Genomic DNA, 22662 nt, shown 5'->3' on the forward strand with positions numbered 1-22662 from the left:
AGTGAGACAGTGAGACTCTGTCTCACAAATAAATTAATAAATAAAATAAAATAAAATTTAAAAATTATTTTAAGATAGTCACTGCAGAATTTGGTATTTCTCTCTCCTCTGCCAAACTGGAATGTTTTACCCTGACTACTTCACAAAGGTCAGGTGTGATAGTATCGTGTAAAACCAAAGTCTTGTCTTCAGCAAAGTTATAAGAAGAGGTCATGGATTTTCGTGTGGGAAATTAAACCACGTAGTGAAGTAAACTCAGATCCCAACAAGTAGATCCCACATGGAGAAATGTACCACTGAACCTGTGTAGTTTACTGAGTACTCTCCTGTGTAGTTTACTGAGTACTCTCCCGTGTAGTTTGCTGAGTACTCTCCTGTGTAGTTTACTGAGTACTCTCCTGTGTAGTTTACTGAGTACTCTCCTGTGTAGTTTACTGAGTACTCTCCTGTGTAGTTTGCTGAGTACTCTCCTGTGTAGTTTGCTGAGTACTCTCCTGTGTAGTTTGCTGAGTACTCTCCTGTGTAGTTTGCTGAGTACTCTACTGTGTAGTTTGCTGAGTACTCTCCTGTGGAATGCGTGAATTGTTTTTATTCTCAGTAGGAGGCAATGGTAATAATAGACATTTAGTAAGCTACTTTATATCCCTTCCCTGTTCCTCTTAATAGAGGCTTTTTGTTTTTGTGTTTTTGAGACAGAGTTTCACTCTTTCGCCCATACTGGAGTGCAGTGATGTGATCTCGGCTCACTGCAACCTCTGCCTCTCCGGTTCAAGTGATTCTCCTGCCTCAGCCTCCCGAGTAGCTGGGATTACAGGCGCCCGCCGCCACACCTGGCTAATTTTTGGATTTTTAATAGATAGGGAGTTTTGCCATGTTTGTCAGGCTGGTCTTGAACTCCTGACCTCAGGTGATCCACCAACCTCAGCCTCCCAAAGTGCTGGGATTACAGGCGTGAGCCACCATGCCCGGCTGAGGTCTTGTATTTTTTAGCCATTCGGCAAAGATAACCTCTCGTCTGTGACATTTCAAGTTGGCCCAGGTAATCACAGACCACTTAGGGTCCCAGACGGACCACACTTCAAGATGAAAGGATAAAGACCCAGTTCCACCCTGCCCTGCCAGCCCCTGTGTAGGGTGGCCCTGTTGGCCTCTGTAGCTTTTCCTGTTCGTCTTCCCCTTGTTCCCTGTACTCAAGCCTCTCTGGCTGTCTTTCTTTTTCCCTTGGCAGGCCTGATGAATCCCTATGTGGCCACTAAGCAGAATGAAGGATATCTTTATGTGTGGCTCTGCAAACATCAGCGGTCCATCCTGGGGCTTGGCACAGATTGTTGTCCCTGTCTAGAATACTTGTCCTGCACCCTGCACCCACTTCTCCCCCATTACCTGATTAACTCTCTTATCCCCGGACTCAGCTCAAAGGTCACTTCCTGACCCCAGGGTGAAGTCTCTCTATGACACTGGCTGCTTTTTCTTCCTGACCTTCCTGTCGTTTCTCATCATAATTGACTTGCCTGAGTATTTGCTGAACGTCTTTCTTCCCCGGTAATCTGTTGGCTCCAGGACCAAGCCTGTGTTTGCTCACCAGCTGTCTCCTGCCTTGAGCAGTGTTTGTCTTATCCAGCACTCAGGACCAGATGCAGTGGCTCACACTTGTAATCCCAGCACTTTGGGAGGCCGAAGTGGAAGGATCGCTTGAGCCCAGGGGTTTGAGAGCAGCCTGGGCAACATAGTGAGACCCTGTCTCTATCTTTGAAAAAAATAACAAAAGGTTAAAAAAAAAAAAACAGTAAATCCAGGAGGAGAGAAGGATGGAGATATAATACAGGGAGAGGAAGGAACAGGATAGCAAAATAAATGCTGTCTGTTCATTCTGTTTACAAATGCTGGCAATGACCTAACCCAGTGTTTCAAATTCTCTATTAGAAGGAGAAAAAATAGCATTTTTGTGATATTGTTATCCTTAAGGAAAGGATTCAGAAAAAGTGGGAGTCATTGGGGTGGCAGGCTGAGGAAAAAGCAAACTACTTTTCTAGCTACTTTAACTTTTTTTTTTTTTTTTGAGTCAGAGTCTTGCCCTGTTGCCCAGCCTGGAGTGCAGTGGTGTGATCTCAGCTCACTGCAACCTCCACCTCCTGGGTTCAAGCAATTCTAGTGCCTCAGCCTCCCGAGTAGCTGGGATTACAGGCATGAGCCACCACTTCCAGCTAATTTTTGTTTTTGTGGGTTTTTTTTTTTTTTTTTGAGACAGAGTCTTGTCATGTCATCCAGGCTAGAGTATAGTGGCGTGATCTTGGCTCACTGCAACCTCTGCCTCCTGGGTTCAAACGAATCTCCTGCCTAAGCCTCCCAAGGAGCTGGGACTACAGGCGTGCGCCACCATGCCTGGCCTAATTTTTATATTTTTAGTAGAGAGAGGGTTTCGCCGTGTTGACCAGGCTGATCTCAAACTCCTGGCCTCAAGAGATCTGCCTGCCTCAGCCTCCTAAAGTGCTGAGATTACAGGCGTGAGCCACCGCACCTGGCCTGTAGCTATTTTAACTTCTAAAAAGAACTTTAAGAAAGAGAAAATTAAAAGGAACTTCTCAGGAAGTTTTGTGACACTTAGCTGAATAATGTTGTTATTCGTGTTGTTATTTTGACATGAATTCAAAATACAGTATTGTTGTTTTCATTTCATTTCTGCTGTAAAGCTAAATGTTTGACTTCAGGATATGGTTTGAATCATTTCTGTGTTTTTCAGACCTCAGACTCTCAACTTAACTGCTGTTAATGAAGCTGTTCTGATAGAAAATCTGGAAATATTTAGAAAGAATGGCTTCGATTTTGTTATCGATGAAAATGGTAAGTTATTAATTAGAACTATAGCGGCTGGGTGTGGTGGCTCACGTCTGTAATCCCAGCACTCTGGGAGACCAAGGCGGGCAGATCGCCTGAGGTCAGGAGTTTGAGACCAGCCTCGCTAACATGGTGAAACCCGATCTCTACTGAAAATACAAAAAGTAGCCGGGCCTGGTGGCGGGTGCCTGTAATCCCAGCTACTCAGGAGGCTGAGGTGGGAGAATCGCTTAAACCTGGGAGGTGGAGGTTGCAGTGAGCCGAGATCACGTCACTGCACTCCAGCCTGGGCAACAAGAGTGAAACTCTGTCTCAAAAAAAAAAAAAAAAATTAGAACTATAGATTCTTGTCTTTTTAGAGCTGGGAATAATCTTTCAGGTCATATAGACTGTTTTTTTTTATTTTATAAAAGATTAAAAAGGTTCCCCCCAAAAGCATTTTGTGACTGTCCTCTCTTTCAGATGTTCACTATTTTTTCTTTTTTTTTCTTTTTGTGATGGAGTCTTGCTCTGTCGCCCAGGCTGGAGCGCAGTGGTGTGATCTCGGCTCACTGCAAGCTCCGCCTCCCAGGTTCACACCATTCTCCTGCCTCAGCCTCCCGAGTAGCTGGGACTACAGGCGCCTGCCACCACACCCAGCTAATTTTTTCTACTTTTTAGTAGAGACGGGGTTTCACCATGTTAGCCAGGATGGTCTCTATCTCCTGACCTCATGATCTGCCCGCCTCGGCCTCCCAAAGTGCAGGGATTACAGGCATGAGCCACCACGCCCGGCCTCAGATGTTCATCCTAAGTAGCTTTCAAGTGAAACGTGTTTGTCAAGTCATGGATTTTTCTCAAAATTGTATTCTTTTAGCTCCAGTCACTGAAAGGGCTAAACTGATTTCCTTGCCAACTAGTAAAAACTGGACCTTCGGACCCCAGGACGTCGATGAACTGATCTTCATGCTGAGCGACAGCCCTGGGGTCATGTGCCGGCCTTCCCGAGTCAAGCAGATGTTTGCCTCCAGAGCCTGCCGGAAGTCGGTAAGTGAAGAAAGCCTGGCTGTCAGCTCAGCTGCTCAAGCTTGCAGTCGAGGAAGGTCTCAGCCCAGCTCCTGATTTGGTCAAGGTTGTAAACGCCTTTGTGATTGCCAGGGGTCATTTTACACAGAGAGCTACGTGCAGTGTCGTAGCTGAGCATCCGTGTAGTCTGCATTCTCTGTGACCTTGAACTCATAGTTATTGCTCTTTTGTTACCTCTGTTAAGCGTATTCTTGGCCGGGCGCGGTGGCTCAAGCCTCTAATCCCAGCACTTTGGGAGGCTGAGGCAGGCGGATCACGAGTTCAGGAGATCGAGACCATCCTGGCTGACATGGTGAAAGCCCGTCTCTACTAAAAATACAAAAAAATTAGCCGGGCGTGGTGGCGGGCGCCTATAGTCCCAGCTACTCGAGAGGCTGAGGCAGGAGAATGGCGTGAACCCAGAAGGCGGAGCTTGCAGTGAGCCAAGTTCATACCACTGCACTCCAGCCTGGGCGACAGAGCGAGACTCCGTCTCAAAAAAAAAAAAAAACCCAGAATTATTCTTTTTTTTTTTTTTTTTAGACAGGGTCTCCCTCTGTCGCCCAGGCTGGAGTGCAGTGGCGCAATCACAGCTCACTGCAGCCTTGACGTCCCAGGCTGAAGCGATCCTCCTCTCTCTGTCTCCCAAGTAATTGTGACCACAGGCATGCACCACCATGCCCAGCTAATTTTTAAATTTTTTGTAGAAACATGGTCTCCTTTTGCCCCTTGCCTCAGCCTCCCAAAGTGCTGGAATTACAGGCAGGAGCCACTGTGCCTGGCCCGGCCAATATTCTATCTCCGAGCTTTGGTTGACTCCAACGCAGTTAGCGTTTGAGGTACCTTGTTCGTCTATGGACCTTATGGGTCATAACAACATTGGGAGATAAAGATTTGCTGCTGCCAGGACTCAGCGACATTGGACAAGATTCTGCAGAGTCATCGAGGCAGCAGGTGCTTCACGGGGTGCCGTGGTTGTCATTGCACGTGGCATCACTGCCGCTGCTCCGGTTGGTATGGGAAGGTGGCAGCAGTGGTTACGCCTGCAGTGGGGATTAGCCTGATGTCCAAGAAAAGCGACTGTGTATCAGCTGGCCACTGGGAAAGGCCAGGACGCCATTCCTTTATTTATTCAGCAGATGCTCCTTGAGCCCCTGCTGTGGGGCCCGCCCTGCTCCAGGTGCTCGGGACACAGAGGTAACAAGGCGGCTGCAGCCCCTGCCCCTATGGAGCAGACAGTGGGGAGAAATAGGCATCACCACAAATAAATGACACCCATTAGATGCCAGTAAGCACAGTCAAGAGATTCAAACAGCATTTTTCTTTGTCTGTTTTTGAGACGGAGTCTCGCTGTGTTACTAGGCTGGAGTGCGGTGGCGTGATCTCAGCTCACTGCAACCTCTGCCTCCCGGGTTCAAGCGATTCTCCTGCCTCAGCCTCCCAAGTAGCTGGGACTACAGGCACCCACCACACCTGGCTAATTTTTATATTTTTAATAGAGACGGGGTTTCACCATGTTGGTCAGGCTGGTGTCGATCTCCTGACCTCATGATCCGCCCACCTTGGCCTCCCAAAGTGCTGGGATTACAGGCGTGAGCCACCGCGCCTGGCCTAAAACAGCATTTTGGGACAGGAAATGACAAGAGAAAAACATGGTGACCAGGTGAGATGGTGGTCAGGGAATGGCATCTGGGCAGGTGGCATCTCAGCTGCCATCTAAAAGGTGGGTTGGAAGCCAGGCATGGTGGCTCACACGTGTAATCCCAGCATTTTGGGAGGCCAAGGCGGGAGGATTGCTTGAGGCCAGGAGTTAAGAGACCAGCCTGGGCAACACAGGCAGACCCCATGTCTACAAAAAATTAAAAGATTAGCCAGGTGTGGTGGCATGTGCCTGTAGTCACAGCTACTCAGGAGGCTGAGGTGGGAGGATCACTTGAGCCAGGGAGGTCGAGGTTGCAGTGAGCCAAGATCACGCAACTGCACTCCAGCCTGGGTGACAAAGTAAGACCTTGTCTCAAAAAAAAAAAAAAAAAGGTAGAATGGAGCCCTCTTGGGTAAGAACTTTCCAAGCGAAGGAAGTAGCAAGACTGAAGCCAGAGGCTGATTGTGTCCCTGGAGAGGGGAAGGGAGTGAGCAGAGCGGCATCCAGAGGACAGTCACGTAGAGTGTTGCCGGTCATACCTAGACTCTGGGGGTCTGTGCTGTGTGTGGCGCGAGCCACTGGAGAGAACAGACGGGAAGGAGTCCCATGATTGCAGCTGCTGGAGAGAATAGACTGGAAGGGGTGCAGTGGCTGCGGCCGCTGGGGAGAGCAGCAGCTGGGGGCCACGTGGGAAGTGGGTGGGATGGAGCCTGCTGTGTGAGCTTCAGGTGTAATTTACAGCCATGAGATTAGATGAAATGACTCAAGGGCAGAGTTTAATTAGAAGAGGGCCCAGTGTCTGACTTCTAGCCACAGTGTTTCTTGGATAAAGACCTAATATGGGCTGGGCGTGGTGGCTCACACCTGTAATCCCAGCACTTTGGAAGGCGGAGGTGGGTTGATCACCTGAGGTCAGGAATTTGAGACCAGCTTGGCCAACATGGTGAAACCCCATCACTACTAAAAGTACAAAAATTAGCTGGGCATGGTGGTGGGTGCCTGTAATCCCAGCTACTCGGGAGGCTGAAGCGGGGGAATTGCTTGAATCTGGGAGGCGGAGTTGCAGTGAGCTGAGATCGCACCATTGCATTCCAGCCTGGGAGACAGAGTCTCCCCACCACCCCCGACCTCGCCAAAATAAAAGACATAATATGGATCTTCCAGTCTTGGAGTCTGTGAGTGAGAGTGTGGAGCTGACCTCATAGCCGGGCAGTTTTGATGTCCTGAGTTTAGTGTGACTCAGTGGCCCGCGGAACCACAGGCTGCTCCTTCCCTCCCGCCCTGGCCTGCCCGTCCATCTCCGGTGTTGTCACTGCCTGCCCAGGAGGCTCCTGCTTTGAGCCCTGCCCACCCTTCCAGCCCCATCTCCCCACCACGCTTCCAGCCATGTAGCTGCCTTCCAGTTCCACGCTCGCCTCAGTCTCCTCCCTGCCTTACACCCTTTCTCCCTACTCTCCTCTCTACCTGGGTTTGCCACCGTCACCCTTCACCCCATCCCCACACCTGAGCAGGCCGCCTTGCCTGGGCGCCACCTGTCTTGGTTCTCTGTTGACTTGTTAATTGTCTGTCCTTCTCCAACCTGCTGTCACCCCAGCCTTCTGACTGTGCTCGGCACATGGCGAGCCCTCAGGGTGCTGCAGGAAGAAGGAAGGTGACAGACATTGGGCTTCATGCTTGTGTCCTCTCCTTCCTGTCAGAGGACCCATTGCAGGGAGGCAGCAGGGCCAGGGCTGGAGTGCTATGGGCAGCAGGTCAGAGCTCGACAGAGGGGGAGTGACGCCTGCACCCATTGGGGGAGAGGGTCCCGGGAGTGCCACAGTCCCAAGGCAGGTGTTTGCGTGATGGGCCTGTGCAAGAGGAAGGGAGTAGCAGTGCAGCTGGGGTGAGGAAGGGAGGCATTCGTGCTTGGAGGTGGGGGTGCAGGCACAGCCCAGCGAGGGCCAAGTCAGGGGACAGACGGGGGCTTTTATTCAGGTGAGGGGGAGAGCTGTGAAGTGGAATGAATAACCTGACAGCCCTTTAAAAGTAATCACTGGCTGCTGAGTGGAGAGCGGCTCGGAGGGGTCGCAGTGGGGCAGGGAGGCCTGCTGGGAGGCTGCTGCACCTGCCAGGGTGAGAGGGCAGGGTGGCTGCTGAGACAGGTGTGGTCGGCGTCTGGAGTGGAGGCGGTGCCACCTTGAAGGAGCCACAAGGAGCCTGATTTCACAGAAGGGTGGAGGGCTGAGACCTAGAACCTAGGCTTCTCTGGGGGAAGGTTTTTCAGGGGTTTTTCAGGGAAGGTAGTTTTTGAGCTGTAATCTTGTCCAGCCTTATTTTAGAGAAGAATGCTTCTGAAGAGCTGCCATTCTGACGTCAAAAAACTACTAAAATGTTGAACCGTTGTGTCTCACACTCAGGTGATGATTGGGACTGCTCTTAACACAAGCGAGATGAAGAAACTGATCACCCACATGGGGGAGATGGACCACCCCTGGAACTGTCCCCATGGAAGGCCAACCATGAGACACATCGCCAACCTGGGTGTCATTTCTCAGAACTGACCGTAGTCACTGTATGGAATCATTGGTTTTATCGCAGATTTTTATGTTTTGAAAGACAGAGTCTTCACTAACCTTTTTTGTTTTAAAATGAACCTGCTACTTAAAAAAAATACACATCACACCCATTTAAAAGTGATCTTGAGAACCTTTTCAAACCAGATGGAGCATTGCTTGCAAATTTTTTTTCTCTATGTTTGCATGCGCTCGTGTGTGTGTGTCCAGGCAAGAACACGTTTTATAAAAATAAGAACACTTGGGCTGGGCATGGTGGCTCATGCCTGTGATCGCAGCACTTTGGGAGGCCGAGGCCGGCGGATCACCTGAGATCAGAAGTTCGAGACCAGCCTGACCAACATGGAGAAACCCTGCCTCTACTAAAAATACAAAATTAGCCAGGTGTGCTGGCGCATGCCTGTAATCCCAGCTACCCAGGAGGCTGAGGCAGGAGAATCGCTTGAACCCAGGAGATGGAGGTTGCAGTGAACTGAGATTGTGCCACTGCGCTCCAGCCTGGGTGATAGAGCAAGACTCTGTCTCAAAAAAAAAAAAAAAAAAAAAAAACCAAACCACTTTGGAAGTTACTCAGGCCTCTGCTCTGGCTGGACATAGTTTAGTCTATAACTTTCAACCCTTAACAATAATTAAATTCATCTTTGTTTAATTTCGTAAATTTAAAAGTAGGGTCCTTTTCGGTTAGTGATTCTCAGCCCTGATTCACATTAAATTTTTAAACAAGGGGGATTCTCTGCCCGGCTGGAAGAAAATGACTGGATGGGACAGGGGTCACTATTTGAAACATTCCTCTGTGCGGCCAAGGTCGCAAAGTGCTGCCTTCGCAGGGGAACAAAAAGAGTTTGATTTCCCGTAATTTGATGCTGTGATTTGGTTTCCTCAGGGTGTGAACTGTAGAACATTCCAGTTACTGGCCTTGAATGGTTCTGGGAATATAAGAATCCCTGTCTGTCTTTTCAAATAGTTTTCATGGAACCTTGTCCTGTTTGAACTTGGCTGAAAATGGAAGTAAAGATGCCCTCTTGGGGGCCCAGAGATGACAGATGTGGCTCCCCCTGCTGCCCCCACCCTTTCTCCAGACTGTGGGCGGCTCCCCTTCCTGCTTTAGAATCCCTCAGATGGAGGAGGCGGTACAGTAGTCACTGTGCCATCGTGTCTGGCACTGTGCTGGCGTGGTCTGCAGGATCCCACTTATGAACTCTCCAGATTGCGAGCTGTGGCAGGATAACAGCCCCCAAGACAGCTGTGTCCTAATCCCCAGAACCTGTGACCACGCTGCCTCACGTGGCAGAAGGGACTCGGCAGGTGTGATTGAGTGAAGAATCTTTTTTTTTTTTCTTTGAGATGAAGTTTCGCTCTTGTTGCCCAGGCTGGAGTTCAATAGCATGATCTCAGCTCACTGCAGCCTCTGCCTCCCAGGTTCAAGTGATTCTCCCACCTCAGCCTCCCGAGAGCTGGGATTACAGGTGTCCAGAACCATACTGGCTAATTTTTGTATTTTTAGTAGAGACAGGGGTTCACCATGTTGACCAGGCTGGTCTCGAACTCCTGACCTCAGGTGATCTGACCGCCTCGGCCTCCCAAAGTGCTGGGATTACAGGTGTGAGCCATCATGCCTGGCTGAGTTAAGGATCTTGCAACAGAGAGATTATCCTGGATTGTCTGGGTGGGCCCAGTCCATTGGGTGAGTCCTTCAAAGGTGGAGACCTTTCCCTGCTGGCCAGAGAGAGGCTGCCTTGCTGGTTTTGGAGATGGAAGGAGGTACCACTAGTCAAGGATTGCAAGCAGTCTCTAGAACAGGGATTCCAACACTCCGGACACAGACCAGTAGTGGTCCATGGCCTATTAGGAAGTGGGGTGCACAGCAGGTTAGGGGCCGGCAAGCCAGCGAAGCTTCATCTGTATTTACAGCCACTCCCCGTCGCTGGCGTTACCACCTGAGCTCCGCCTCCTGTCACACCAGCGGTGGGCATTAGATTCTCATAGGAGCACGAGCCCTATTGTGAACTGCACACACGAGGGATGTAAGTTGCATGCTCCTTATGAGAATCTGATGCCTGATGATCTGTCACTGTCTCCCGTCACCCCCAGATGGGGCTGTCTAGTTGCAGGAAAACAAGCTCAGGGCTCCCACTGAGTCTCTGTGATGGTGAGTTGTAGAATTATTTAATTATATGTTACAATGTAATAATAGTAGAAATAAAGTGCACAATAAATGCAATGCACTTGAATCATCCTGAAACCATCCCTCCCCGACCCCCATCCATGGAAAAATTGTGTTCCGCGAAACCGGTCTCTGGTGCCAAAAAGGTTGGGGACCGCTTCTGGAAAAGCTGGAAAAGGCAAGAAAACGCATTCTCCCCCGGAGCCTCTGGAAGGAACCAGCACTGTGGGACTAATTTACATACTGTAGGGTAATAAATTTGTGTTGCTTCGAGCCACTAAATTTATGGTAATTTGTTTGCGGCAGCAATGGAAAACTAATGCCTGCGTTATTCCTATTTTATGATGAAGCAGTTAGCAGAGCTGAGAAAACCCTGGCCTGCTGCCTCCAGCGTCCAGCCTTTCCCCCGGCCTTCAGGACCAGCAAGGGCGGGACACCTGCTTGGCGCTGGCGCGCGGCCCCTTTAAGAGCACAGGGTGGGCCTGGCGGCGTCCGCGGTTGCCTGGAGACCGGAGCCAGGTCTGGGACGCAGAGAGCCCGGCAACACCTCAGCCCGAGCCCGGCGAGGTCTCTGGGCTCCTGGAGCGAGGTGAGCGCCCCAGGCCGCGGTCCTGCGTACGCCGGGACAGCCATGGCGACTGGGTCCTGCTCCTTCCCGGCCGGACTGACGCGGCCTCCCAGGACCCGAGCACGTGCGTGATGGGCGAGGAGGGCCTAGGCCGGGCAGACCAGTGCAGGGAGCCGATTCTTCCCGGCTCACCGTAGACACAGGAGAGAGACGGCCTCTCCTTAAGCCCAGGAGAACAGAGGAAACATTAGGAAACGCACTGAGAAACGAAATTGGCTTGATTTGTAGTTCACTTATTTGTAGGTCACTGACAGAAGACCGAAAAGCTCGTAGTAAAGGCCCCTCTAAATTTAGAGGTGAGAGCACCTTGGGCTAGGGGACCCAGGGGCGGCTTCACTGAGACAGTAGTCGGGGGCGGGAAGGAGCAAGGGTGTTGGAAGGAAGAGAGAAGGCTTGGCCGGGCGCGGTGGCTCACGCCTGTAACCCCAGCACTTCTGGGAGGCCGAGGTGGGCGGATCACCTGAGGTTAGGAGTTTGAGACCAGCCTGGGCAACATGGTGAAACCCTGGCTCTACTAAAAATACAAAAATTAGCCGGGAGTGGTGGCGGGCACCTGTAATCCCAACTACTTGGGAGGCTAGGGCAGAAGAATCACTTGAACCTGGAAGGTTGCAGTGAGCCAAGACTGTGCCACTGCACTCCAGCCTGGGTGACAGAGCGAGACCCTGTCTCAATAAATAAATAATGGAGGAAGAGAGAAGGCTGGAGATGGGTTCAGCTGGAGGGTGGGGTGTCCAGAGGATGGCATCCAGGAAGAAGAGGGCAAGAAGTGCCCACTGCACCCGTCGGGGCCTACGAAAAGGGACCAGACCTGGCCTTCACCACAGGGCTCACCTATGCATCCTGCCTGATGGACCAGGGTGCTTTCAGCGGGGCCAGATTAGGAAAGCCATGAAAACTATGGCTTTGAAACCCTGCACCGCAGCTCATATGCCAGACAAGCAAAGATATGCGCTGGAAACGGAGCTCGAGCAACGATGCGCTGGAAATACAGCTCAAGCAACGATGCGCTGGAAACGCAACTCCAACACACCGGTCCTTGCTTGTCCGGCATATGAGAGGCACTCAATCGATGGCAGTGCTAGACGGAGTGGGAAACCAATGATTTCAAGTTTGAAAACAGGAAAGGGACGAGATAATCACTCAATTTATTGACTTTGCTCTGTATCCTGTACTTAGGGATTTTTCTGTGTGTCATCGATTTAATTCTTATGAGACAAGGTACTGTTATTTCTATTTGTGAGGCAGAGGAGATTAAGCAACTTGCTTCAGAACACAGCACTTGGCCGAGCTCAGTGGCTCATGCCTGCAACCCTAGCAGTTTGGGAGGAGAAGGTGGGAAGATTGCTTGAGGCCAGGAGTTTGAAACCAGCCTGGGCAAAATGTACAACACCCCGTCTCAAAAAAAAAAAAAAAAGGAAACCAGCCTGGCACAGTGGCTCACACTTGTAATCCCAGCACTTTGGGAGGCCAAGGCGGGCAAATCACGAGGTCAGGAGTTCGACACCAGCCTGGCCAACACAGTGAAACCCCATCTCTACTAAAAATACAAAAATTAGCTGAGTGTGGAGGCAGGTGCCTGTAATCCCAGCTACTCGAGAGGCTGAGGCAGGAGAATCACTTGAACCTGCAGTGAGGTTGCAGTGAGCCAGTGAGCCAAGATCCTGCCACTGCATTCCAACCTGCAGGACAGGGCTAGACTCTCTCTAAAAAAAAAAAAAAAAAAAAACCCCAAAAAACGCAGAACTGGGCCGGGCACCCACACCTGGTGGCTCACGCCTGTAATCCCAGCACTTTGGAGGCCGAGGCGGGCAGATCACGAGGTCAGGAGATTGAGACCATCCTGGCTAACACGCTGAAACCCCGTCTCTACTAAAAATACAAAAAGAATTAGCCAGGTGTGGTGGTGGGTGCCTGTAGTCCTAGCTACTCAGGAGGCTGAGGCAGGAGAATGGCATGAACCTGGGAGGTGGAGCTTGCAGTGAGCCAAGATCACACCACCGCACTCCAGCCTGGGCAAGAGAGTGAGACTCTGTCTCAAAAATAAATAAATAAATAAATAAACCCATAGAACTGGTAATGGGCAATGCAGGACTCCGAATCCAGCTCTCGCACACTTTACAATGCTAACCTATAAGGAGAGGGGCTTTTGTTTTGTTTTGTTTTGTTTTGAGACAGAATCTCGCTCTGTTGCCGAGGCTGGAGTGCAGTGGTGTGATCTCGGCTCACTGCAACCTCCACCTCCTGGGTTCAAGCGATTCTCCTGCCTCAGCCTCCTGAGTAGCTGGGATTACAGGCATGTGCCACCATGCCTGGCTAATTTTTTGTATTTTTAGTAGAGACGGGGTTTCACAGTGTTAGCCAGGGTGGTCTCAGTCTCCTGACCTTGTGATCCACCCGCCTTGGCCTCCCAAAGTGCTGGGACTACAGGTGTGAGCCACTGCATCCGGCCGGAGAGGGGCTTTTAAAGTGTGAATTGGCTGCATGCAAGACCTGAGAGGTGAAGTAGCCTATTTCATGTGTAGGGTTACCTTTCAAGAAACAATGCTAGACAATGGTTCCAACTTAAATAATTTTTAGGGCAAGGTACAGTGGCTCACACCTATAATCCCAGCACTTTGGGAGGCTGAGACAGGCAGATTGCTTGAGCTCAGGAGTTCCAGACCAGCCGGGGCAACATAGCAAGACTCTGTCTCTACAAAAAATTAGCCAGGTGTGGTGATGCATGCCTGTGGTCCCAGCTACTTGGGAGTCTGAGGTGGAAGGATCGTCAGAGCCTAGGAGGTTGAGGCTAGAGTGAGCCGTGATTGTGCCACTGCCCTCCAGCCTGGGTGACAGAGTGAGACTCTGTCTCAAAAATTAAAAATAAAAAAATTTTAGGAACAACCAATGCGATGTTGAGGTTGTATTTTTATAAACTGATGGTACTTGAAACTTGTAATTATAATCATTTTTGAGACAGAGTCTTGCTCTGTTACCCAGACTGGAGTGCAGTGGTGTGACACCACTCACTGCAGCCTCGACCTCCCAGGCTCAAGCAGTCCTCCCACCTGAGCCTCCCTAGTAGCTGGGACTACAGGCATGTGCCACCACGCCTGGCTAATTTATTTTTATTTTGTGTAGAGAGGTGGCATCTCACTACGTGGCCTAGGCTGGTCTCCACCTCCTGGACTCACATGATCCTCCCACCTTGGTCCTCCAACGTGCTGAGATCGCAGGTGTGAGCCACCGCACCCGGCCCTGGTAACTCATTTTTCAGACTTTGTCAGGAGAATGATAATGACATTGTATTGTAAAACTGAAATTTTAACTACAAATGAAAACCCCAAGTGTTTGGAGACGTAATTTTTATTTTTCAGATAAAACTCATCAGTGCTTTGAAACAAGCAGCTCTGAACCGAAGAAATCATTTGATTCAAGTAACCATTGGATCTTCCCAAGGCAATGGTGAAAGAAAAGAAAAAAGCAGACAAAAAAGGGGAGAAGTCTGCCCGCTCTCCCTCATCTCTCTCTGATAATGTAGACTTTTCCAAACAAGATGGCAACACCACTAGGCAAGAGATGTCCCCAGCTGGTGTCCCATTGCTGGGAATGCAGCTCAACGAAGTGAAACCCAAAAAAGACCCCCAAAACGTTCAGCAGAACGAAGATGCCACCCAATACGAAGAGTCCATTCTGACCAAACTCATAGTGGAAAGGTGATTTTAATGGGGGTGCCATCGGGTATAACACTGCCAGTCAGGCGGTTTATCTTATTTTATTTTGAGACAGAGTTTCACTCTGTCGTTCAGGCTGGAGTGCAGTGGTGCGATCTTGGCTCACTGCAACCTCCACCTCCCACATTCAAGCAATTCTCCTGCCTCAGCCTCCTGAGTAGCTGGGATTACAGGTGCCTGCCACCATGCGTGGCTAATTTTTGTACTTTTAGTAGAGACAGGGTTTCACCATGTTGGCCAGGCTGGTCTCGAACTCCTGACCTCAGGTGAGCCACCTGCCTCAGCCTCCCAAAGTGCTGGGATTACAGGTATAAGCCACTGTGCCTGGCCTGAAGGTAATTTTATGTATTTAAAAAAATTATTTTATTTTAGATTTAGAGGGTTACATGTACAGGTTTGTTACATGGGCATGTTATGTGATGCTGAGGTTTGGGCTTCTAGTAAGCCCATCACCCAAATAGCAAACATACAGCCCCGTGGTGCGTGTATATATAGAGTTTATTGTGGTGAAACATATAACAAAATGTACTATCTTAATTATTTTAAGTGTACAATTCAATGGCATTAAGTACGTTCATAGTGTTGTACGACCATCTATTAAATAGTAACTCCTGGCCAGGTGCGGTGGTTCAAGCCTGTAAGCCCAGCACTTTGGGAGGCTGAGGCGGGCAGATCACTTGAGGCCAGGAGTTTGAGACCCGCCTGGCCAATATGGTGAAACTCCATCTCTACTAAAAACACAATAATTAGCTGGGCGTGGTGTCATGTGCCTGTTATCCCAGCTACTCAGGAGGCTGAGGCGGGAGAATCACTTGAACCCGGGAGGCAGAGGTTGCAGTGAGCCGAGATCACGCCATTGCACTCCATCCAGCCCGGGCGACAGAGTGAGACTCCATCTCAAAAAAAATCCCCAAAAGACAAACAAAAAAACCCCGAAACGCCTTCATTCCTCACCCTACCTTCAAACCCCTGGTAACCTCTTCTACTTTCTAGCTCTGTGTATATATATATATATATTTTTTTTTTCTGACTTCATTCTTCCCATTACATAGTTATATAGTTTAACCCACTGTCACTTGGGTTTATTCACATTGTTCATTACCTTGAATTACCTTTATTTCTTTGTAGCTATGAAGGGGAAAAGGTTCGTGGGCTGTATGAGGGAGAAGGCTTCGCAGCCTTTCAAGGCGGTTGTACCTATCGTGTAAGTCGCCCATTTGAGAACCTGCAGGAAGGGGAGGAAGGTGTGGGGTGATGGTCGTAGATTTGTAAATCTTCAGTAAAATCCACTGATGCTTCAAAAGAAATCGGAAGCTCTTCATGCCGATTTTATTCTGAAACCTGATTACCTATTTAAGGTAAAAATAATGCTCAATATAACAAAAGTTATTTTAGATTTGTTTCTTTTCCTGATTATTTTATATTTTTTGAGACAGGGTCTCACTGTGTCACCCAAGCTGGAGTGCAGTGGCACAATCATAACTCATTGTGGCCTCGACCTCCTGGAGTCAAATGATCCTCCCTCCTCAGCCTCTTGAATAGCTGGGAATACAGGCGTGAGCTACCACGCCTGGCTAATTTAATTTTTTTTTTTTTTTGGTAGAGACAAGGAGTTGCTACGTTGCCAGGGCTGGTCTTGAACTGCTGGGCACAAGTGATCCTCCTGCCTCAGGCTCCTAAAGTGCTGGGATTGCAGGTGTGAGCCCCCGCACCCGGTTGAGAACACATTTTTGTAGCTGAGGTCATCCTTAGGTCATGAAGATGAGGACCTCTTAGATCCTTTTTAGAGAAGGATGGAGCCCGGCATGGAGGCAGCTCAGAGTAGGACTCAGTAGGACTCAGCTGGTGCTGAGTGCGCAGACAAGCATCTTCACGCACGTGAAATCGGGATAAGGCAGCTGTGGGAGAGAATCATCAGCTGCAGGCCAGGCGCGGTGGCTCATGCCTATAATCCCAGCACTTTGGGAGGCCAAGGCGGGCGCATTGCTAGAGCTCAGGATTTCCAGACCAGCCTGGCCAACATGGTGAAATCCCGTCTCTACAAAAAATACAAAAATTAGCTGGGCATGGTGGTGGATGCCTGTAGTCCCAGCGACTCGGGAGGCTGAAGTGGGAGGATTGCTTGAGCCTGGGAGTTCGAGGCTGCAGTGAGCTATGATCACACCACTGCACTCCAGCCTGGGTGACAGAACCAGACCCTATCTCAAATATGTATATGTGTCAGCTGTATTCTAAGTGTTTGTCATTGCTTTGTTTTGTTTTGAAGGGTATGTTTTCAGAAGGACTCATGCATGGACAGGGGACTTATATTTGGGCCGATGGATTAAAATATGAGGTGAGGCATATAACCAGTTATAGTTCTAAGCTGTGATTATTGGATGGAACAATCAGTTTCCCACAATTGAACAGACTGTTTTCGTAGATGTCATTCAGCATATGGGTTAAGAAAAATTTGCAGAACCAGAGGATCTAGTAACTCATGACTGTGTGGGACCCGCTAGTAATTGTTATTGGTTTCATCTGTGTGTTCTAGAGGCATTCTATGTGTTCTAAGCACAGAGAGCACACGTACATGTATGTAGCTTGTCCTACTTTTTTCTTTGAGACAGGGTCTTGCTCTGTTGCCCAGGCTGGAGTATAGTGGTGCGATCATAACACTGCAGCCTAGAACTTCTGTAGCCTGTCTTGCTTTTTACAAACACACATAGTTTATTATACACTCTCTTTGGCGTATTTACTTAGTTAGTTAGTGAGTCTGAGATGGGGTCTTGCTCTGTCACCCAGGCTGCAGTGCAGTGGTAAGATCATGACTCACTGCAGCCTCGAACTCCTAGGCTCAAGCGATCCTGTTGGCCCAGCCTTCTGAGTAGCTGTGACTACAGGTATGCTCCACAGCGCGCGGCTAATTTATTTTTACTTTTTTTTTTTTTTTTGTAGAGACAGGGTTTGCCATGTTGCCCAGGCTGGTCTCGAACTCCTAGGCTTAAGCGATCCTCCCACCTTGGCCTCCCAAAGTGCTGGGGATTACAGGCGTGAGCCACCACACCTGGCCTGTACCTTTAAGTTTGAGATCAAACCATATCCATTCATGCAGATCTGTTTTTAGTGGCTGCATGTATTCCATTATGTGGCTTTTATTTAACCTGTCTTGTGGGGTTGAGGGGAATGTGTATTTTTAAACTGATTGCAAGGACCAAATTGTTTGCCAAGAGATCGTACCAGGCTCAATTCCCACCCACAAAGTGAGTGAGCGCCTGAAATGCTATTCTAAAAACCCCAAATGCAGAGTTGCTAACAGATGATGTTTATAAATGGTAATGATGACATTTAAAACACATGCGCATAATGCACTTATTCAAATAACACGCAGGCAATGATGGAAACGGAGTCAAGTTTGGGCCGGGAAGCCACCTGCAGCTGGGCGGTGAGAGGCGTGCTGCAGAGGAGCGGGGAGAGGGAGGGGCTGACCGTCACTGGCGGGGCGAGGAGGCTCTCCAAATTCCAGGGGAGCCTGAGGATTGGGCCCCCATCTTGGGTTCATGCCAGCTCCCTTCCCACGCGACATCCCGCCTTCTAGCCGGTGACTGACATGTAAGGTTTCTGGTCTTTATTTTATTTTATTTATTTTTGTGGGACAGAGTCTTGCTCTGTCGCCCAGGCTGGAGTGCAGCGGCGGGATCTCGGCTCACTGCAACCTCCACCTCCTGGGTTCAAGCAATTCTCCTGCCTCAGCCTCCAGAGTAGCTGGAATTACAGGCGCCCGCCACCACGCCGGGCTACTTTTTGTATTTTTAGTAGAGATGGGCTTTCGCCATGTTGGCCAGGCTGGTCTCAAACCCCTGGCTTCAGGTGATCTGCCCACCTCAGCCTCCCGAAGTGCAGGGATTACAGGTGTGAGCCACCGCACTGGGCCAGTTTCTGGTCCTTAAGTGACAACTTACCAAGAACCGCCCTGTGCCTCGTTGTCTCGGGAAACTCTCGGCAGGTGGGGAGGTCATTTTTGCAGGCACAGACCCCCACTCCAGCCCAGTCAGGGGGGCTTCTGGGCAGGACTCGGGGGGCTCCTAGAAGCATTCTCAGAGGCCGACTGGCCTCATGGGTCCTGGCTGGTGATCAGGCCACGGCGTGCTGTCCTCTTTTCTCTGCTGCCGTGGCTGCCTCCAGGGAGTTCAGGTTCCTGGAAGAGAATCCGATGCTGCTGGGTGCTGTGCACTGTGCTGCCTGCTGCCCACTCAGACGTCCTGGGCAGAGCGCGTTCCCTGGCAGGTGCCCCTGGGGCAGGCTGTTGGCTTATTTGTTTACAGAATATTTTGATGACCCGTGGGAGAAAGAGGGATTTCCTGACCGGGCATGGTGGCTCACGCCTGTAATCCCAATACTTTGGGAGGCCAAGGTGGGCAGATCATCTGAGGTCAGGAGTTCGAGACCAGCCTGGCCAATATGGTGAAATCCTGTCTCTACTAAAACTACAAAAATTTGCGGGGCATGGTGGTGCACACCTGTGATCCCAGCTACTTGGAAAGCTGAGGCAGGAGAATTGCTTAAACCTGGGAGGCGGAGGTTGCAGTGAGCCGAGACTACACCATTGCACTCCAGCCTGGGCAACAAGAGCAAAACTCCATCTTGAAAAAAAAAGGAAAAAGAAAGAGGGATGTCCCCAGTCATCACTAAGCCTGGAGGGAACAGTGAATTCACCTCCTTTGAGCGGGTTATTATTATTTTTTCATTAGAGACAGGATCTTGCTGTGTCGCCCAGGCTGGAATGCAGTGGTCATAGTTCACTGCAGCCTCAACCTCCTGGGCTCAACAGATCCTCTCACCTCAGCACCCCCAAAGTGCTGGCATTATAGGCGTGCACCACTGCACCTTGGTGGCCAGCACCTGTAGTCCCAGCTACTTGGGAGGCCAAGGTGGGAAGATCACTTGAGGCTGGGAGTTTGAGACCAGACCAGCCTGGGCAACATAGAGAAACTCCATCTCCACAAAAAATTTAAAAATTAGTGAGGCTTGGTGGCACACACACTTGTGTTCTCAGCTACTTGGGGGGCTGTGGTGGGAGGATCTCTTGAGCCTGGGAGCTCGAGGCTGCAGTGAGCTATGATTGTGCCGCTGCACTCCAACCTAGGTGACAGGGTGAGACCCTGTCTCAAAAAAACAAAAACAAACAAACAAAAAACAAAAACTAGGCATGATGGCTCATGCCTGTTAAATGCCTGTTAATCTCAGCACTTTGGGAAGCCGAGGCAGGTGGATCACCTCAGGTCAGGAGTTCGAGACCAGCCTGGCCAACATGGCAAAACCCCGTCTCTCCTAAAAATACAAAAAAAATTAGCAGGGTGTGATGGTGGGTGCCTGTAATCCCAGCTACTCGGGAGGCTGAGGCAGGAGAATTGCTTGAACCCGGGAGGCAGAGGTTGCAGTGAGCCAAGATGGCGCCATTGCACTCCAGCCTGGGCGACAGAGTGAGACTCTGTCTCAAAAATAAAAACAAAAACAAATAAAATCTTTTTCTAGAGACAGGGTCTTCCTAGGGTGCCCAGACTGGCCTCAAATTCCCGGCCTCAAGCAGTCCTCCCGCCTCAGTCTTCCAAAGTGCTGTGATTACAGGTGTGAGCCACTGCGCCCTGCCAAGGTGGGTTCTAAGAATCTGAAGTTCCCCAGGTCAGGATTGGAAGCCAGCACTTTCCAACGTCACCTGCTTGCTTCTTCGAACTTGGTCGACCTGCAACCTCCCAGATATTTCCTTCTGCCTGAGCTTCCGCCCACTGGTCGGGTCAGATGAGAGAGGATGCGATGAGAGCAGACAAGGAAGGAAGAGAGAGAATGTGAGGGGGATGTTCAGTGTGTCCACAGGAGAGGCAGGAACAGGATCAGAGGTCAAGCAGCTCCTGGAACCGCCCGCAGGACTAGGGATTCCCGCCCACACCCCCCAACGCTTCCTTCTGTCACCCCATGGCCGTTCTGCTTCAGGGCAACTTTGTGAAGAATGTCCCGATGAACCACGGCGTGTACACGTGGCCGGACGGCAGCATGTATGAAGGCGAAGTGGTCAACGGCATGAGGAACGGATTCGGGATGTTCAAGTGCAGCACCCAGCCTGTGTCCTACATCGGCCACTGGTGCAATGGCAAGCGGCACGGGAAGGTGGGCGAGGTGGCCACGTGGAGGGCAGGTGGGGCAGGAGTGAAGGGGGTGGGCGGACATGGGGGGCAGCCATGAGGGGGCAAGGTCGGGGGGGTCTGGGGGGCAGAAAGGAGTGGGGTGGCCATGTGGAGGGCAGGGGAGGGGCTGGGTGGCCACATGGAGGGAGAGAAGGGGGTAGGGGCTAGCGGCGCTGTCCAGGGCATATTCACTTTTTGTTTATTGAGGTGAAATTCACATCACATAAATTAACCATTTTATTCATTTTTTTTTTTTTTTTGAGATGGAGTCTTGCTCTGTCGCCCAGGCTGGAGTGCAATGGTGCCATCTCGGCTCACTGCAACCTCTGCCTCCCGGGTTCAAGCAAATCTCCTGCCTCAGCCTCCCAGGTTGCTGGGATTACAGGCATGAGCCACTGTGCCTGGCCGTATGCAGGCTTTAATGGCTATTTATTGAGTTGTGTTGTTGTGTGTGTGTGTGTGTGTGTGTGTGTGTGTGTGTGTGTTTTACAGCAGATTGCTTGAGACATATTGGAGGGATTGGGGGTGGTGACTTCTAGACAGCAGCATCTGCATGGCTGCAAGAAGGAATGAGTTTGCCTGATCATGAGAAAGAAGATAGAAAAATTCTCTCTCTCTCTCATACACAGATAAACCTGTGAAAAAGCCTTTTGAGGCTTTTCTATGTAGATCAAACAAAGGGTACTCTATGCTCACTTATACTCGGAGGCGGTAAAATGAGTAGCATGTCCAAATGGGTAAAACAACAATGGATCTGGTGCCTAAGAGAGAGTGACCTTCCGTTACACGGAAGGCGCAACTGTTCACTCCAGGTGGCAACAGACAGGATTTCTCTAGGTACTTAATTGACTAATAGTTACTGGATAGAATGAATATACTCGAATATGATGAATACAGTCATTCTGTGCCTTAATATGATACTTTTTATTTTATTTTATTTTGAGATGGAGTCTTGCTCTGTTGCCCAGGCTGGAGTGCAGTGGCACGATCTGGGCTCACTGCAACCTCTGCCTCCCAGGTTCAAGCGATTATCCTGCCTCAGCCTCCCTAGTAGCTGGGATTACAGGCACGCTCCACCACTCCTAGCTAATTTTTGTGTTTTTAGTAGAGACGGGGTTTCACCATGTTGGCCAGGCTGGTCTTGAACTCATGACCTTGTGATCCGCTCACCTCGGCCTCCCAAAGTGCTGGGATTACAGACGTGAGCCACCGTGCCTGGCCAATATGGCACTTCATTAAGGAGCAATTGATTCGTGACATTATCTCATTTCCCTTTGTGCAGCAGTTTTACCATTTTCTTGATAGCAAAACAGAAAAATAGCAGTTTACATGTCTTGCCTATGTATGACATTGACCTCTGTGTAGGTTCTACTTTTTAAGTTAATATCCTTACATTTGACAAAGCATTTGTGTCATGAGGCTTGATAGTTTTAAAGATAACATTATTTGTTTCAGGGCTCCATTTATTACAATCAAGAGGGTACGTGTTGGTACGAGGGAGACTGGGTGCAAAACATCAAAAAGGGCTGGGGAGTAAGATGGTAGGTATGACCACCGCCGCGCTTGGGGTGTAGATGAAGAAGTGTTTGTGGGCCCAATAGTGTTCACCTCGGATATTTAAAAGTAAGATGCAAAAGTTGCACAGAACATTTTCTCTCTAAGCAGAGTGGATTTTTTCTCTTTTTTTTGAGACGGAGTCTTGTTCTGTCACCCAGGCTGGAGTGCAGTGGTGCCATCTCAGCTCACTTCAACCTCTGCCTTCTGGGTTCAAGCAATTCTCCTGCCATGATCACACCACTGCTCTCCAGCCTGGGTGACACAGTGAGATCTCATCTCAAAAACTGGCCAAATATTAACTAATCATGATACAATAGGGAATTATTAAAAGATTTTAAAAACCCGGCTCTTACCCACTTTGTC

General features: G+C 49.8%; 2 protein-coding genes across 27 annotated transcripts in view; both read left to right on the forward strand.

Annotated features, from left to right (window-relative positions):
* PMS2 (PMS1 homolog 2, mismatch repair system component) overlaps positions 1 to 10510 on the forward strand; it is a 38464-nt gene extending 27954 nt beyond the window's left edge. For 5 of the 8 annotated variants that reach the window (XM_055114965.2, XM_055114966.2, XM_055114970.2 and 2 more), the window contains 3 exons: positions 2741 to 2841; positions 3692 to 3861; positions 7918 to 10510. In XM_055114965.2, coding sequence (XP_054970940.1) covers positions 2741 to 2841; positions 3692 to 3861; positions 7918 to 8061 — 415 coding nt within the window. In that variant the 3' untranslated portion in view covers positions 8062 to 10510. The remainder of the gene's footprint in view (positions 1 to 2740; positions 2842 to 3691; positions 3862 to 7917) is intronic. The other 3 variants (XM_063605623.1, XM_063605624.1, XR_010112566.1) reach the window with 2 other exon arrangements.
* A 123-nt stretch (positions 10511 to 10633) lies between these two features.
* The window catches only part of LOC129393039 (radial spoke head 10 homolog B), a 43059-nt gene continuing 31030 nt past the window's right edge, over positions 10634 to 22662 (forward strand). For 4 of the 19 annotated variants that reach the window (XM_055114952.2, XM_055114948.2, XM_055114959.2 and 1 more), the window contains exons 1-8: positions 10649 to 10826; positions 11109 to 11161; positions 13989 to 14108; positions 14225 to 14563; positions 15710 to 15785; positions 16848 to 16916; positions 20552 to 20725; positions 22198 to 22283. In XM_055114952.2, the coding sequence (XP_054970927.1) occupies positions 14310 to 14563; positions 15710 to 15785; positions 16848 to 16916; positions 20552 to 20725; positions 22198 to 22283 (659 nt within the window). In that variant the 5' untranslated portion in view covers positions 10649 to 10826; positions 11109 to 11161; positions 13989 to 14108; positions 14225 to 14309. Of the gene's footprint in view, positions 11162 to 13988; positions 14109 to 14224; positions 14564 to 15709; positions 15786 to 16847; positions 16917 to 20551; positions 20726 to 22197; positions 22284 to 22662 lie in introns of all 19 variants that reach the window. The other 15 variants (XM_055114944.2, XM_055114955.2, XM_055114954.2 and 12 more) reach the window with 8 other exon arrangements.

This window comes from Pan paniscus, chromosome 6, assembly GCF_029289425.2.
Source record: "Pan paniscus chromosome 6, NHGRI_mPanPan1-v2.0_pri, whole genome shotgun sequence".
Classification (NCBI taxonomy): domain Eukaryota; kingdom Metazoa; phylum Chordata; class Mammalia; order Primates; family Hominidae; genus Pan; species Pan paniscus.